The sequence below is a fragment of the Muntiacus reevesi genome, chromosome 11 (assembly GCF_963930625.1).
Source record: "Muntiacus reevesi chromosome 11, mMunRee1.1, whole genome shotgun sequence".
Classification (NCBI taxonomy): Eukaryota; Metazoa; Chordata; class Mammalia; order Artiodactyla; family Cervidae; genus Muntiacus; species Muntiacus reevesi.
In genome coordinates this window covers 34,506,001-34,521,637 of record NC_089259.1, presented here as the reverse complement: position 1 = coordinate 34,521,637, position 15,637 = coordinate 34,506,001, and the positions used below count along the sequence as shown (strand labels likewise).

General features: G+C 37.1%; 1 protein-coding gene across 6 annotated transcripts in view; it reads left to right on the top strand.

The window, feature by feature from the left end:
• RNF17 (ring finger protein 17) overlaps window positions 1-15,637 on the top strand; it is a 117,934-nt gene that overhangs the window by 57,246 nt on the left and 45,051 nt on the right. For all 6 annotated transcript variants that reach the window (XM_065901934.1, XM_065901931.1, XM_065901933.1 and 3 more), the window contains 4 exons: window positions 7,953-8,106; window positions 9,076-9,191; window positions 10,400-10,520; window positions 13,258-13,378. In XM_065901934.1, coding sequence (XP_065758006.1) covers window positions 7,953-8,106; window positions 9,076-9,191; window positions 10,400-10,520; window positions 13,258-13,378 — 512 coding nt within the window. The remainder of the gene's footprint in view (window positions 1-7,952; window positions 8,107-9,075; window positions 9,192-10,399; window positions 10,521-13,257; window positions 13,379-15,637) is intronic.

Sequence of the window (15,637 nt, the reverse complement as noted above, 5' to 3'; positions counted from 1 at the left end):
TTTACATTATGCTCTAGCATCCTTTCATTTCCTTCTGAAGGACTCCTGTAGCCTTTTTTATAAGGCAGGTCTGGTGGTAGTGAACTTCCTTACCTCTTTTTATCTGTGAATGGCTTATTACTCCCTCATTTTTGAAGGATAGTCTTGCTGGATCTATAATTCTCAGTTCACAATTCTTTCTTTAGCTCTTTTAAGTGTATCTTCTGATTTCATTCTGACCTCCAAGGTTTCTGATGAAAAATCCACTGATCATCTTATTGATGATCCCTTATATCTGACAAGTCACTTTTCTCTTGCTGCTTTCACAGTTCTTATTTTATGGCTATTGACAGTTTGTTCATCATGCATCTAGTGTGTCTCTCTTTGAATTTGTCCTAACTTGGATTTTTTTGAGTACATTAACATTCTAAGCCTGCTATAACAAAGTGCAGGAATTCCCTGGTGGTTCATTGATTGATTAGGATTCTTCTCTCACTAGCAGGGGCTGGATTCAATCCCTAGTTGGGTAACTAAGATCCCACAATGCCACAAAGTAGGTAGTTTTAAAAGCAGAAATGTATTGACTCCCAGTTCTGGAGTTTACAGGTTTAACGTCAGGGTGTTGGCAGAGTTGCTTCCTTCCTTCTGAGGTTGGGGCGTAGGGGAAGCAGAGATTTGTCCCATGTCTCTGGACTAGATTGGTGATCCGCTGGCAATCTTTAGCACTCCTTGGCTTCTGCTACATCATTGCAGTCTCTGCTTCCTTCACATGGCAATCTCTCTGTGTAACTTGTCTGTCTCAGCTTTTTAATACAGACACCAGTCATACTGAATTAACTCCAGCCTAAAACTTTTATTTTAACTTGATCCTATCTATAAAACCCTATCTCCAAATAAGGACACATTCTGAGGTCCTGGGGGAGGTGGTTAGAACTTCAGTATATTTTGAGGTGAGGACTCAAACCAATTCATAACCAGTCTACTCTCTGCTCTATCAAAAATTTCCTCCTCACATACAGGCGCCCCATCCCAACGTTCCAAAAAAATCGTAATCATCTTGCATCAAGTCTAAGTCCAGAATCTCATATAAAATCACTAAATTCTGATTAGCTTAATCAGGTATAAGTAAGAATTCTTTAATTGACGCTAGGCCAGAACTTCTCTCTATCTCTAAATCTGTGAGAATAGACAGTAAGTCCAAATCCTAGCAGGAAGAATTCCATTAGAATCTTACAGCTTTAGAATAATCCTCAGCGGCTAGATGCTCTGTCCTCCAGTCCTCCTGGGGTGTGGCCCTTCTTCCTCAACCCTGCAGCAGCCTCATCCATTGGAACTGAGGAGTTGTCCTAGCTATGAAACACAGGAGGCCCCATCCCTGGAACACAGGAGGAGACAGCCCTGCCTTTCAGGTCTGTGTGCTCTGGGCCTGCAGTAGCAGTGGCACACACTTGAGCCTCTGAATCACCTCTGAAATCACTCCTCCGTTTTCTTGAAACATATGTTCATGACCAGATCACTCTGTCACATCTCTTCCTGCTTGTAGAATCTCAGAAGCCCACCACCCCTCTCCGCTTCATTTCCTCTCACCTCTGTCCCCTTCAATTCAGTCTGGCAGTGTTTCTGCTGAGGTGGTTGGCTTGGACAATTTGGTGGACATCTTGGTGCTGATTGATTGGCTTCATAAATCATAACATCCATATTCCCTTCAGCAGACACTATCCAGTCATGCCCTTGGTGGTCTCTCCAGAGCTTGCTTTCTCATTTTTTGAAATACAAATAGGCTAAGAAATTTCTAAATCTTCAAATTCTGGTTCCTTCATGTTTAACAATTTATTCTTCAATTTATCTTTCTCTTCTCACATTTTATTATAAGCAGCAAGGAGAAACCAGGCTGACACTTTGACACTTTATTTAGCAATCCCCTCAGCTAAATATCCAGTTCTACTTACTACCCAGTACAGTATAATTCATCCAAGTTCTCTACCCCTGTGTAACAAGGATTTCCTTTCCTCGAGTTTCCAGTATCATATTCCTCATTTCTCTATGAAATCTCACCAGAAGCACCTTTAGCATCCATATTTCTACCAATAATCTTTCCAAGGTAATATGGATTTTTTTCATTCAGGTACCTCATAATTCTTCCTCTTCTTTCTGCTCATAATCCAATTTCAAAGCTTCTCCCATAATGTTAGGTATTTATTACAGCAGCACCCCACTTTACCATTGCAAGATCTATATTCATTCCTTAGAGTATCATAAGAAAGTTCCACCGATTAAGTTGCTTAAACAATGTAAGTTTATGGAGGAAAATAAATAAATAAATAATAAAAGTAAACAATGTAAGTATTGTCTCACAGTTCTGAAGTCTAGAGGTATTGAGGTCAAGTTGTTAGTAGTGTTGGTTCCTTCTGAAGGTCATAAGTGAGAATCTATTTCATGCCTTCTTGCCCTAATTGCTGGTGGTTAGCTGGAAAATATTGGTGTTCAGTGGCTTCTGCTACTCTCCATTTTCTACCTTCATCTTTATGAGCTTTCTACTATGTGTGTGTGTCTTTGCCCAATTTTACTCCTTTTTTCCAGCCATGAAATTGAAAGACGCTTGCTCCTAGGAAGAAAAGCTATGACCAACCTAGACAGCATATTAAAAAGCAGAGACATTACTTTGCTGATAAAGTTCCATCTAGTCAAAACTATGGTTTTTCCAGTAGTCATGTATGAATGTGAGAGGTGGACTGTAAACAGAAAGCTGAGCGCCAAAGAATTGATGCTTTTGATGTGTTGGAGAAGACTCTTGAGAGCACATTGGACAGCAAGGAGATCAAACCAGCCAATCCTAAAGGAAATCAGGCCTGAATATTCAGTGGAAAGACTGATGCTAAAGCTGAAACTCCAATACTTTGGCCACCTGATGTGAAGAACTGACTCATTGGAAAAAGACCCTGATGCTAGGAAAGATTGAAGGCAAGAGGAGAAGGGGATGACAGAGGATGAGATAGTTGGATGGCATTACCGACTTAATGGACATGAGTCTGAGCAAGCTCCGGGAGTTGGTGATGGACAGGGAAGCCTGGCATGCTGCAGTCCATGGGGTCACAAGGAGTCAGACACAATTGAGTGATAACTGAATAAGGAAACTAGTCATACTGGATTAAGACCTACTCTCAGTTCAGTTGCTCAGTCGTGTCAGACTCTCTGTGACCCCATGGACTGCAGCACACCAGGCCTCCCTGTCCATCACTGACTCCAGAGTTTACTCGAATTCATGTATTGAGTCGGTGATGCCATCCAACCATCTTGTTTTCTGTCATCCCCTTCTCCCCCTGCCTTCAGTCTTTCCCAACATCAGGGTCTTTTCAAATGAGTTAGTTCTTTCCATCAGGTAGCCAAAGTTATTGGAGTTTCAGCTTCAACATCAGTCCTTCCAATGAATATTCAGGACTGATTTCCTTTAGGATTGACTGGTTGGATCTCCTTGCAGTCCAAGGGACTCTCAAGAGTCTTCTCCAACACCACAGTTCAAAAGCATCAGTTCTTCAGCACTCAACTTTTCTTTATAGTCCAACTCTCACATCCATACATGACTACTGGAAAAACCATAGCCTTGACTAGATGGACCTTTGTTGGCAAAGTAATGTCTCTACTTTTTAATATGCTGTTGAAGTTGGTCATAACTTTTCTTCCAAGGAGTAAGCATCTTTTAATTTCATGATTGCAGTCACCATCTGCAGAGATTTTGGAGCCCACAAAAATAAAGTCTGCCACTGTTTCCACTGTTTCCCCATCTATTTGCCATGAAGTGATGGGACCAGATGCCATGATCTTAGTTTTCTGAATGTTGAGCTTTAAGCCAACTTTTCCACTTTCCTATTTCACTTTCATCAAGAGGCTCTTTAGTTTTTCTTCACTTTCTGCCATAAGGGTGGTGTCATCTGCATATCTGAGGTTATTGATATTTCTCCCAGCAATCTTGATTCCAGCTTGTGCTTCTCCCAGCCCAGCGTTTCTCATGATGTACTCTGCATATAAGTTAAATAAGCATGGTGACAACATACAGCCTTGACGTACTCCTTTTCCTATTTGGAACCAGTCTGTTGTTCCATGTCCAGTTCCATCTGTTGCTTCCTGACCTGCATACAGATTGCTCAAGAGCAAATACCAGACCTAGTATTCCCATCTCTTGAAGAATTTTCCAGTTTGTTGTGATCCACACAGTCAAAGACTTTGATATAGTCAATAAAGCAGAAATATATGTTTTTCTGGAACTCTCTTGCTTTGTCTATGTTCCAACGGATGTTGGCAATTTGATCTCTGGTTCTTCAGCCTTTTCTAAAGCCAGCTTGAACACCTGGAAGTTCACAGTTCACATATTGTTGAAGCCTGGCTTGGAGAATTTTGAGCATTACTTTACTAGCATGTGGGATGATGCAATTGTGCATTTGTTTGAGCATTCTTTGGCATTGCCTTTCTTTGACCTACTTTAACGACCTCATTTTAACTTGTTTATCTCTATAAATACTCGTCTCCAAATAAGGTCATGTTTTGAGTTTCTGGGGGTTACAGCTCCAATGTGTCTTTCCGGGAGAGACGTAAATCATCCCATAATACTTAACTGATTGGATTTGTAGATTTGTGTATGTCATCAAATTTGGGAAGTTGTTGGTCATTATTTCTTCAGATAATCTTTCTGTTCCTTTCTTTCTCTCTCATTTTTCTGGGACTCCTATAATGCGTATGTTGGTGTGATTGATGATATCCCACAAATATCTTGGTCTCTGTTCACTTAATTCTTTTTTTCTTTCTGTTTCTCACTATTTCAATTGTCCTATATTCAGGTTCACTGATTCTTTCTTATGGCCGCTCAAATCTGCTGTTTAACCTTTTCAGAGTATTTTTTGTTTCAGTTACTGTACTTTTCAGTTCCAGAATTTGATTCCTCTTTATAATTACTATTTGTTGGTATTTTAGTTTTGATCCTGTATTGTTTTCCTTGTTCTCTCTAGTTCTTTGTCTATCTTTTCTTTTAGCTCTTTGAGCATATTTAAGACAGTTCTAAATTCTTTGTCTAATAAATCCACTATCTGGACTTCCTACGGGCTGATTTCTGTCTGTTTACTTTTCCAGTGGTCATGTATGGTTGTGAGAGTTGGACTATAAAGAGAGCCGAGCACAGAAGAATTGATGCTTTTGAACTGTGGTGTTGGAGAAGACTCTTGAGAGTCCCTTGGACTGCAAGAATATCCAACCAGTCCATCCTAAGGGAAACTGGTCCTGGGTGTTCATTGGAAGGAACTGATATTAAAGCTGAAACTCCGGTATTTTGGCCACCTGATGTGAATAGCTGACTCTTTTGAAAAGACCCTGATGTTGGGAAAGATTGAAGGCAGGAGGAAAGGGGACGACAGAGGATGAGATGGTCAGATGGCATCACTGACTCAATGGACATGAGTTTGGGTAAACTCTGGGAGTTGATGATGGACAGGGAGGCCTGGCATGCTACGGTTCATGGGGTCACAGAGAGTCGGACACAACTGAGTGACTGAACTGAACTGAACTGAACCGAATTTTGTTACTTGGAATGAGCCATGTTTCCCTATTTCTTTGTATGTCTTCTGATTTCTTGTTGAAAATTAGGCATCAACTATTATAATACAGTAAAACTCTGAAAATCAGATAGCCCCCACACACATGCACCCATGCATAACTGGATTTGTTTTAAATTGTTGAAAACTGTGGTAGTTTTTTTGAGACTTTTTCAAACTGTTCTTGCAAGTACTGTTGCTTGTGTGTGATCTCTGAAGTGTCTGTGTTCCTTTAGCTTGTGTTTGACAAGTGTTTATGTTGACTTCCTTGAATGTTGAAAGTTTGATTGGGTGTTTGCTTCAGTCCTGTAAGCCTTAACCGTTTTCCAGAGCCCTAACAAAGTTGGTTCAGATGGTTTCTCGTTTTTTCAGTGTTTCTATGGGGAAATGAGAGCTTGGAGCTTCAGATTCTGCAATTTTGCTCCTGTCACTTGTCTGTTGAATATTTCAGTGTTCCCTTTGGATAGCCTGTTATTGGAGGAATATGAATACTACCTACTTAGAAATAAAGGTTTAGAAGGCTTTAAATAGTTTTAAATTTTTTTAATGAAATAACAAAAATTTCAGAAAATTTCCACTTGCATTGTTGCACTCACAAAAGAGAAAAACCTCATTTTTTGACCATTTGAGATGGTTTTTAAAATACTTTTTAACTTTAAGAATTGGTATTTGGAGAGATATACAGTTGTCCTTGGTTTTGTTTTAGTAACTATGTTTTAAGTAGTATAGGAACTTCAGGAACTGTGTTTTAAAGTAACCAGATAATCCTGTTTAATAAAGTAAACCTCTACTGAATTATGCAGTCTTTTCACTCTACTGAAATTACTGATTTAAAGATTTATCAGTTCAGTTTAAAACCATTAGATGGATGACTGATGGGAAATTAGACATTCATACAATGGCAAAGTAGCATACATGAATTACTTGGTGATCACAAGGGAAACATGTAACTGTTCAGAGAAGGGATGAAAGCTGCCACACCATTCCATAGATGAATCTTAGCTTACTAACAGTGAGTAATGCTGTCTTCTGATGTGTTGCAACTATCATGTATTCTAGCCAAAAGATTTGGCTTGAATCCATCAAACTTGTAGATATAACTTTCTGTTTTGAGGAAATTCAGGGCATATACCCTAACTCAGTGGAGGAAGAAGGTAAATAATAGGAAGAAGACATAACCACATAAATCCAGAAGATGAGGCATTCTACAGAAAAATAGCAGACTAACAAGACAGGATCATGGGAGGTGGGAGGGGGGATCGGGATGGGGAATACATGTAAATCCATGGCTGATTCATGTCAATGTATGGCAGAAACCACTACAATATTGTAAAGTAATTAGCCTCCAACTAATAAAAATAAATGGAAAATAAATAAATAAAAGCCTCAAGCCCCAAATAAAAGAACACTGCACTAATTTATAAGACTTATTTAGATGACCAAACATAACAAGTAATCAGATTGGCTGGGTTTGGTCAATTCAGTTCAATCACTCAGTCATGTCCAACTCTTTGCGACCCCATGGACTGCAGCATGCCAGGCTTCTCTATCACCAACTCCTGGAGCTTGCTCAGACTCATGTCCATTGAGTCGGTGATACCAACCAGCCAACCATCTCCTTCTCTCTCGTCCCCTTCTCCTCCTGCCTTCAATCTTTCCCAGCATCAGGGTCTTTTCTAATGAGTCAGCCCTTTGCATCAGGTGTCCAAAGTATTGGAGCTTCAGCTTCAGCATCAATCCTTCCAATTAATATTCAAATGATTTCCTTTAAGATTGACTGGTTTGATCTCCTTGCAGTCCAGGGGACTCTCAAGTGTCTTTTCCAACACCACAGTTGGGCAGTTAGGGAAATATAATATGATTTAAAAGTACTAGTAGGAGCACTTGCTGAAGCAGAGAATGTGAGAATTGATAGGAAAATGCAGATTATCAAATTGTGTGGCATGGTCTGACTTTTGGTAAAAAAAAAAAAAAAAAAAAAACATGGAAAGTGTGTTTAGAAAAAGATCTAGAAGCAAAAGTTCTCTGGTGGTCTAATGGTTAGAACTTGGTGCTTTTACTGCTGTGGGCTCGGATTCAGTCACTGGTCAGGGAAGTAAGTTCTGACATGCTGCATGGCACAGCCAAAAAAAGAAAAAAATCTGGAAGGATATCTTAAGATATCTGGAAGACTGTGATTTTTATAAATTTTTGTTATGTCTTATATATGTTAATTTTTATATACTACTTTTGTAGCAGAATATTTCAAACGTAAATTACATGACTGCTTATGTCTAATTCAGTTCTAATATTTGATCATTTTATGAGCAGTGCCTGTAATACATGGAACATTTAAATTTTAAGTTTCTGTGAAACTATAATGCTGTAATCCCTGCTTTAATCTCTCTTTCTTAGATAGAGAGCCTGGATTTTTTATTTCTACTAAAGGGAATTGAGGAATTCTATAAAAGTGAAGATGCAGAAAATCTGGAAATCCTCTGTCCAGTTCAAGATCAAGCCTGTGTCGCTAAATTTGAAGATGGAGTTTGGTACCGAGCAAAAGTTATTGGTAGGAAATTGCACCCTATTTCCTCAGGGAGATGTTTCATTTAAAAATTCATATCAATGTATGACAAAACCCACTGAAAAAGAAAAAAAAAAAAGAAAAAAAATTGATATCATTTGAGTCAGTATAAATTAAATCATTAATTAAATTAATTAAATCATTATCTGATCTTACAATTTTGCTCTGTCATCTAGCTTTAGAAAGCTAGTGATAATGTTGATAGATGAACCTCTGGCTCCTTGGATTTCATTTGATTTGACTAGGACTTTAACCATTATTTTGTTTTCTAACATTTGCCTTATTTAAAAAATAGTTCTAAATGACCTACACATACTCCACTCTCTACTGAAAAGACAAATACTTTTAATTCTTTTGGCTTTCTTTTGTCATTTATCTGTTATTTCTTCTAAATAATGTGTAATACTTTGTAGATACTTCACTCTTAGGTAGTAAATGTATTAGTTGAGTTTTAGATCTCTTACAGCTGTTTTGTCCCCACTCTCTCCTCCATAGTTATATCACAGTTTTTAGTTAAATTCATATTGTGTGCAAGTATTTTCAGTGCTATTCCATAAAGTATAGCTTTAATTCTGAGTTGATAATTCCATCAATTTTTCACTTTTTAAAAAAAATTATGGCTACATTTGCCTAATAGTTTAAGACAATTTTCTACATGATAAGACTTTTCACATAATGTTGGTTTGATTTTTTCTTTTGTAACAGTGAAAACATCATTCCATCACCTGCTCCATGTAGACTTGCTCCATGTTTCTCATTCACCAAGTCTGAACCAACAATATATTATGGTTGGTTTTGTGAGAAAATATTAGAAATATTTTTTACATTAAAAAAATATTAAGTTTGTATGTTAAACATAAAGATATTCTAATCTAGTTGATTGTAGATCAGTCTAAACTTTGCTAGATAATGTTTTTTCCAAGTTTGTGATTTCCAGTTTCATAATTTTTGAAGGATTGCCTGGACATCGTGAAGTTGAAGTTAAATATGTGGACTTTGGCAATACAGCAAAAATAACACTTAAAGACATGCGTAAGATAAAGGATGAGTTTCTGAATCCTGCAGAGAAGGTAATCTGCTTACTGTGAATCTTAGGTTTAGAATATCAGTACAAACATGAAAGGAGTTTTGAAGTTATTTTTACTGTAGAAATGTTCTTTTAACTACAGTTTTCCTGTAAATAATTTCTAACTCATGGGCTATCAAAGTTTCTGTAGTTACTATTTTAAAAATAATATGTATCTTAGCAGATAAGCATTAATTATAATTATGTGTATAATATGTGTGTTTTTGTAAGTACTTACTGGTCTGCAGCCTTTAATGTATTACTTTGAAATAACTGTACAATGTGATAAGAATATGATGTATTATGTGAAAAAAGTCATTACAGAAGTGGTTTTACTGTGATCCCATTTACATATAAGTATGTGTAACATGTGCAAGAAAAAGATGTCTGGAAGGATAAGGAAAAAACTTAACCCTTCTCTTGGAATCCTACTCCCCAGAGATAAGTATGGTTAAGGAGGCTTATTTCCTAATTTATATACTCCTAGTATTTGAATTGTTGTTAAAGCAGTACTTTTCATTTAAAATGGATAAAATAATACAGGAAAAACTTGAAAATATAGATGATAAAATGAAGGAGGAATCACTCAGAACTTTTCAGTATTTTTGATATATATACTTCTAAGATGCATCTTCTGTGTTTTTAACAATTATAAGACTATATATAGTCCTATAACCTGCATTTTCATTTAACAATGTATTGTAGTATTAAAATCTGCAGTTCTTTCAGTGGATGCTTATTATTCTAATATCTGAGTATAAAATGGTTCATTCAACAAAGTACTCTGGGGTTTTTTGTTTCATCTTTGGTTTTGGTATTTTTTAATAAGCTATTCAGAATTTTATTTTTTTAATTGACATATAGTTGGTGTAGAATATTATACAAGTTACAAGTGTATAATATAGTGAGTCACAATTTTTTAAAGTTATACTTCATTTATAGTTATAAAATACTGGCTATATTTCCTGTGTTGTTCAATATATCCTTGTAGCTTATTTTATATGTAATAGTTTGTACCTCATAATCCCATACTCTGTTTATTCCAGCTGTTTGCATTTATAAGTATTGTTAGAGAGATCTTTGGACATTTGTTTTCTAAATATGTATTAAATTCAAATGCAAAGTTTGGTTTTATACACATTTAACACTTGAATTCTAAAATAACTGTAAGTTAACATAACTTTCTTAATGATGCAATTTTGTTTGACCTAGGCAATTAAATGTAAGCTGGCCTATATTGAACCATATAAAGGGACAGTGCAGTGGTCAAAAGATGCTAAAGAAAAATTTGAAGAAAAGACTCAAGATAAGTTTATGACATGTTCCATCATTAGTAAGCTTTCTTCATTTTTATTGGGTGCCATGTGATCATAATCTTAAATAAGACTAAGAGTATAATATATAACATTTTTCAGAACTTATAAATTCAGTGTGTTGTCATTATGAGCTGTAAGAAGTAACATTTATTGAGAACTGAGGACAATGGAATAATATCTTCTGCAGGCCCAAGAACCTAAAATCAGCACATGAGGCAAATTTCCACTGAAGATCAAGTCATCCTTAGCATGTCTTCCTGAAAACCCTAAAGCCAGGAGTTAATTTCTCTTATTTCTCTTTGCCTTTGTGCCAGTCTCTGTCCCTCATCAGTTTGCAGGAAAGCGAAGGGAAATGGGAGATAACTAGAAAATAGTTTTTGTTTTATTTGACTCAGGTGAATTTAACTGTAGGTTCTCAGTTTGAGTCTGATACACAGGCTAAGCTCTAGCCCTCAGTTTTGTAACTCAACAAGTTTAGTGGCAAAACCTGAGTTTACATGAAAATCTAATATTGATCTCCCTTATAGTGAGTATTCATCATATAGTCTACTTCAGGATAGTCATGATTGCTGCCTCAGAATTTCTGGGGGTATTAGAAAGTGACAAGTATGTATTCTGTATAGCTTTTCTCAGTTTGAAGAATTGTGAAACATGTATGACCCCAGGGGATTTGGATGGAGGATTCGAAAGCTGCTGTTATCAGAGATTTTGATCTTTTCCAAAGCTGTGACTGACATTGGCTGTGTTGATCTGAGCAGTACTAGTGCAGGATATATACAACTATGTTTACTTAGGTTTGACTTATATGGCACTTTCAAAGGCCCTTTTTATGATATCTACTTTTTCATTTTCATTTAGCAAACTCAAAACATCATGAGATTATTAGACTGTTTTATAATGAAGAAATTGAAGCTTAGAGATCAGTTGCTCAAAGCCACATAACCTAGAAATGATTTATTTAGTTATAACCTAGAATGTGTTAATTCACTTTGTATAAGATGTTATTCTGATGCAGTAGTTCTGTAGAAGAGGAATATGATTATAGAAGTTGTACCCTTAGTCTATAGAATTTTTTGCCTGGCTTCTCTAATATAAGTAGTAAATTAAGGGTCTTTTAGTCCTGAGTAACTTGAGCTGACTTTGTCGTTGTTCAGTCACTCAGTTGTGTTCAACTCTTTGCAATCCCATGGACTACAACATGCCAGTCCTCCCTGTCCTTCACCGTCTTCCTGATCTTGCTCAAACTCATGTCCATTGAGTCAGTGATGCCATCCAACCACCTCATTCTCTCTCCTCCCCTTCTCCTGCCCTCAGTTTTTCCCGGCATCAGGGTCTTTTCTAATGAACTGGCTCTAACTTTAAAGTGCTTTAATTGTCCTTTTAGCTTTCCTCTTGGTATTTTATTTCATTGGTTTTTAGCTCCTTTGTTTAATGTCTCCTCCCAAGGTTAATCCATGAAGACTTAACTCAGATTTCTTTCTTGACTCTCCCTTTTTCATTCTCAGTTAATTGTTATGCCAATAATATCTGAGCACAAGTGTAGTGTATTTGATTTAAGGAGTGACAGGAGGCCCCACTTGACCTAAAACATCTTTCCCTATCAACCTGCACAGTGATGAGATTAGTATATGTTGTTATCTTATAAAGCAAAGAACATTTAATTAGGAGCAGAGCAGGTAAGATAGTAAAGGTATGGAACACAGGAAAAGTTGGCCCTCTGGAATAAAGAACTTGTGCAGGGAAAGTATGAAATGAGAGTGCTAAGGGGAACATAGAAGATGAAAAGTGAGGAGCTTGGACTTTACTGAAGGTTCCGAGTTGCTTAGTGTTTTGTTTCTAGATAATATATATGGTCCATTAAAAAGTAGTCAGGAATGATTTTTAAATTCTTGGGGGAAAAAAGCCTTCCAACAAATATTCTTATGGCTAGGCAATGTAGGATGTTACTACTGATAATAGTTTATCTTTTCATTTGGAATCATCATTCTCTTTGCACCTGCCAGCTACTATTGTATAGAAATGTAGACATTAGCCGATCTCAATGCATAGAAGTGTGTGTTTCTTAAAGAAATTTCTCTCACTCCTTCAGGTGTGTACAGAGAACCTCTCTGTGCGCAAAATAAGCAAATAGGCACATGAGATGTAACTTTACCCTAAGCTGACTTCCTGTTTCGTTTAGGAAATAGGCCTAATAAGCAGGTAAAAAGTTAGATGGTTTGTCCTAAAAACAGGAGGGGGGAAATTCCAGTTAATGCTCTGGGTTGAGTTTTTGTTGTTTGAAACTTCGTGTTGTTCTGTGTGTGTGTGTGCATGCACACGTGTGTGTGTCATTCTTAGAAAAGCTGTAAAGCTTCACAAATAAGCACTGGCCTGGATTAATTTTTATTTATATCTTTTGCCCTCTGGAACTTGGCAGAATACAGTAAAACAGTTTAAAACCACAACAGAATGCTGTTGCAATTAATGTATGTCACTGTGTTTTTCTCTGAATCTAAAAACTTACAAGCTGCTTTTGGTTTATTATAGAATATAGTACATAATAACCTAAAGTGTAAATTTTATTAACATTTGTAGTTCTTTCATGTATGACAAGTGATGTATCTACACCTAGAGAGAAACGGATATTATTGAGCAGGAGGCCTCATGTATGCAAAATGAAGGAAATTAAGTTCTCAGGTTTTTAAAATTGCTTCATTTAGTATATTTTGTGATGTATTTATTTCTTTCCCCAAACTAGTCTTAATATTTTTACAGAAATTCTGGAAGATAATGTACTGTTAGTTGAACTTTTTGATTTTCTTGGTGCTCCTGGAATGATTCCCACCAGTATTAATGACCAGCTAGTCAAAGAGGGCCTAGCATCTTATGAAGTAGGGTAAGTAGACCTGTAAACTTTTATTTTTAGTTTATATGTAACACTGTTCACAAAAAGGGAAACTGGCATATCATTCTCCATTGGAGATCTGCTTAGACTATAGACAGGAGTCTTTCCCTATTAATGGGTCAGTAAAATGAGAAGAAAAAATAATTGGAGTCTTTAGTCTAGGTGGGAGTAGAGTTGCTTTTTCTTCATTCCTACGGGGCTCTACAACAAGAATGGTTCCTGGAGATAAAGGGTGCATCTGAGAAAAGGAGACTGACATTTTATTTTAGGTGGGATGTCTGCCTTAGGTGGCCTCTTGAACCATTTGTGAAGAGGATCAGGAAGAAAAACGGCAGGGTAGGAGTGAGCAAAATAGTAGAGTAGCCTGCATTCTCATCTGGAGAAATAGGAATTTTTCCTGGGTGCAAGTGGATACTTTGAAGGGGAACCAGGCTTGACCATTGTCGTTTTACCCAGGACAGGTTTGGTTAAAAGGCCTGTCCTGGTTAAAAGGCCTGTGGTTGAGGCAACCCAGAAGCAGAAGGGCAGAGTGGTGGTAAGAAAGGTGGGAGGGTTGAAGTCAGGACACAGCAGTTCTTCTATGGTAGGGACTTGTGCAGGGCAGTGGCTCCTAAGGGATCTCCTGAAGAACTCCATCACATATCCCTTAAGGAAGCCAGTAGTTGAGTACACCCACAGTGATGCCTGACAGGGTATGCCAGAGAAGCAGCGACACCCAGCAGAGATCTGCCATGACATGGCCAGTGTGTGGTCTGGCTCTACCTCCCTCCTCCCCGCCTCTACCCCCACCCAACACTGATGGAACCAGAAGTAGAAGAGAGAGCTGGCCTTTTCCACTGTAGGTCCTAAGCACGGGAGAGAGAGAAAGGAGAAGTAATATTTAAATGTATTGGACTGAGTATATATATATATACTCAGTGTATATATAACATACACAATAAAAAAAGTTCACACTTTATAGGTAGAGTTATGAGTTTTGATAGACACATATAATCATGCAGCTGTCATTAGAGTCAAGTTGCAGACTATTTCCATCACTCCCCAAAGTTCACTTTGTTTCTTTATGTAGTGAGTCTCCTTCCTCCATACCTAGTCCTTGGCAGCTACTGATCAAATTTCTGTCTCCATAGTTTTGTCTTTTCCACACCTTCATATAAATGGAGTCATATAATACTTGGCCTTTTGGTGTCTCGCTTTTCCATTTGGATGCAAAGAATCGGACACAACTGAGGGACTAAACAACAACAACCTTTCCATTTAGCATAATGCTTTTGAGATTAGGTCATATTGCCTACACCGGTAGTTCTCATTGCTTTGCTCACTCGTATTCCATTGTATGGGTGCACCATAATATTATATGTTTACCAGTTGATGGACATTTGGGCTATTTCCAGTTTGGGGAAACTTCGTGAATAAAGCTGCTGTAAATATTTGCATACAGGTGTTTGTGTAGCTATATGTATGTATGCAGAATTGCTCTTTGTAAGGTAAATTTATTTCTACCTTTATGAGAACCTGCCAAATGTTTATGAGAGTTGTATTGTTCTCCATTCTTGCTAGCACTTGGTTTTGTCATTTTATGTTTATATTAGCCCTTTTTATAGGAGTATAGTGGTTTTCATTTTAATTTCCTTAATGACATTAAAGATCTTAACATGTGCTGTTTGCCATCTGTATCTCTTCTTTGGTGAAGTATCTTTTCAGATGTTTTGCCCTTTTTAAAAACTGTTGCTTATTATTATTGAAATATGAGAGCTCTTTATATATTCTAGTATGTCTTTCATTAGGCATGTACTTTGCAAATACTTTCTTCTAATCTGGCTTCTTAGGGTGTCTTTTAAAGAGCCGAAGGTTCTGGTTTTGAAGTTCAGTTTGGCAACTTTTTCTTTTATAGTTCAGGCACTTTGTATTTAGCTGAGAAATCTTTGCCTAAGCCAAGGTTGTAAAGATTTTCTCCTGTGTATTCTCCTTATGTTTTATAGTTACATGTTTCATATTTAGGGTTGTCATCCTTTTTATTTTGTTAAATAGACTGTTTTTTTGTAGCCATTTTAGGTGCAGAACATGAAGTGGAAAGTACAGAGTTACTTTATACTTCTGCCACATAGACACAGCCTCCCCACTGTTATCAAGCAGGAAAGTAGTGTATTTACAAGGAACAGTGAAACTCTTTTGACATGTCAGAATCATCAAAGTCCAAAGTTTGGGTTACTATATGTATATTGTGTGGATTTGGACATTATGTAGTGG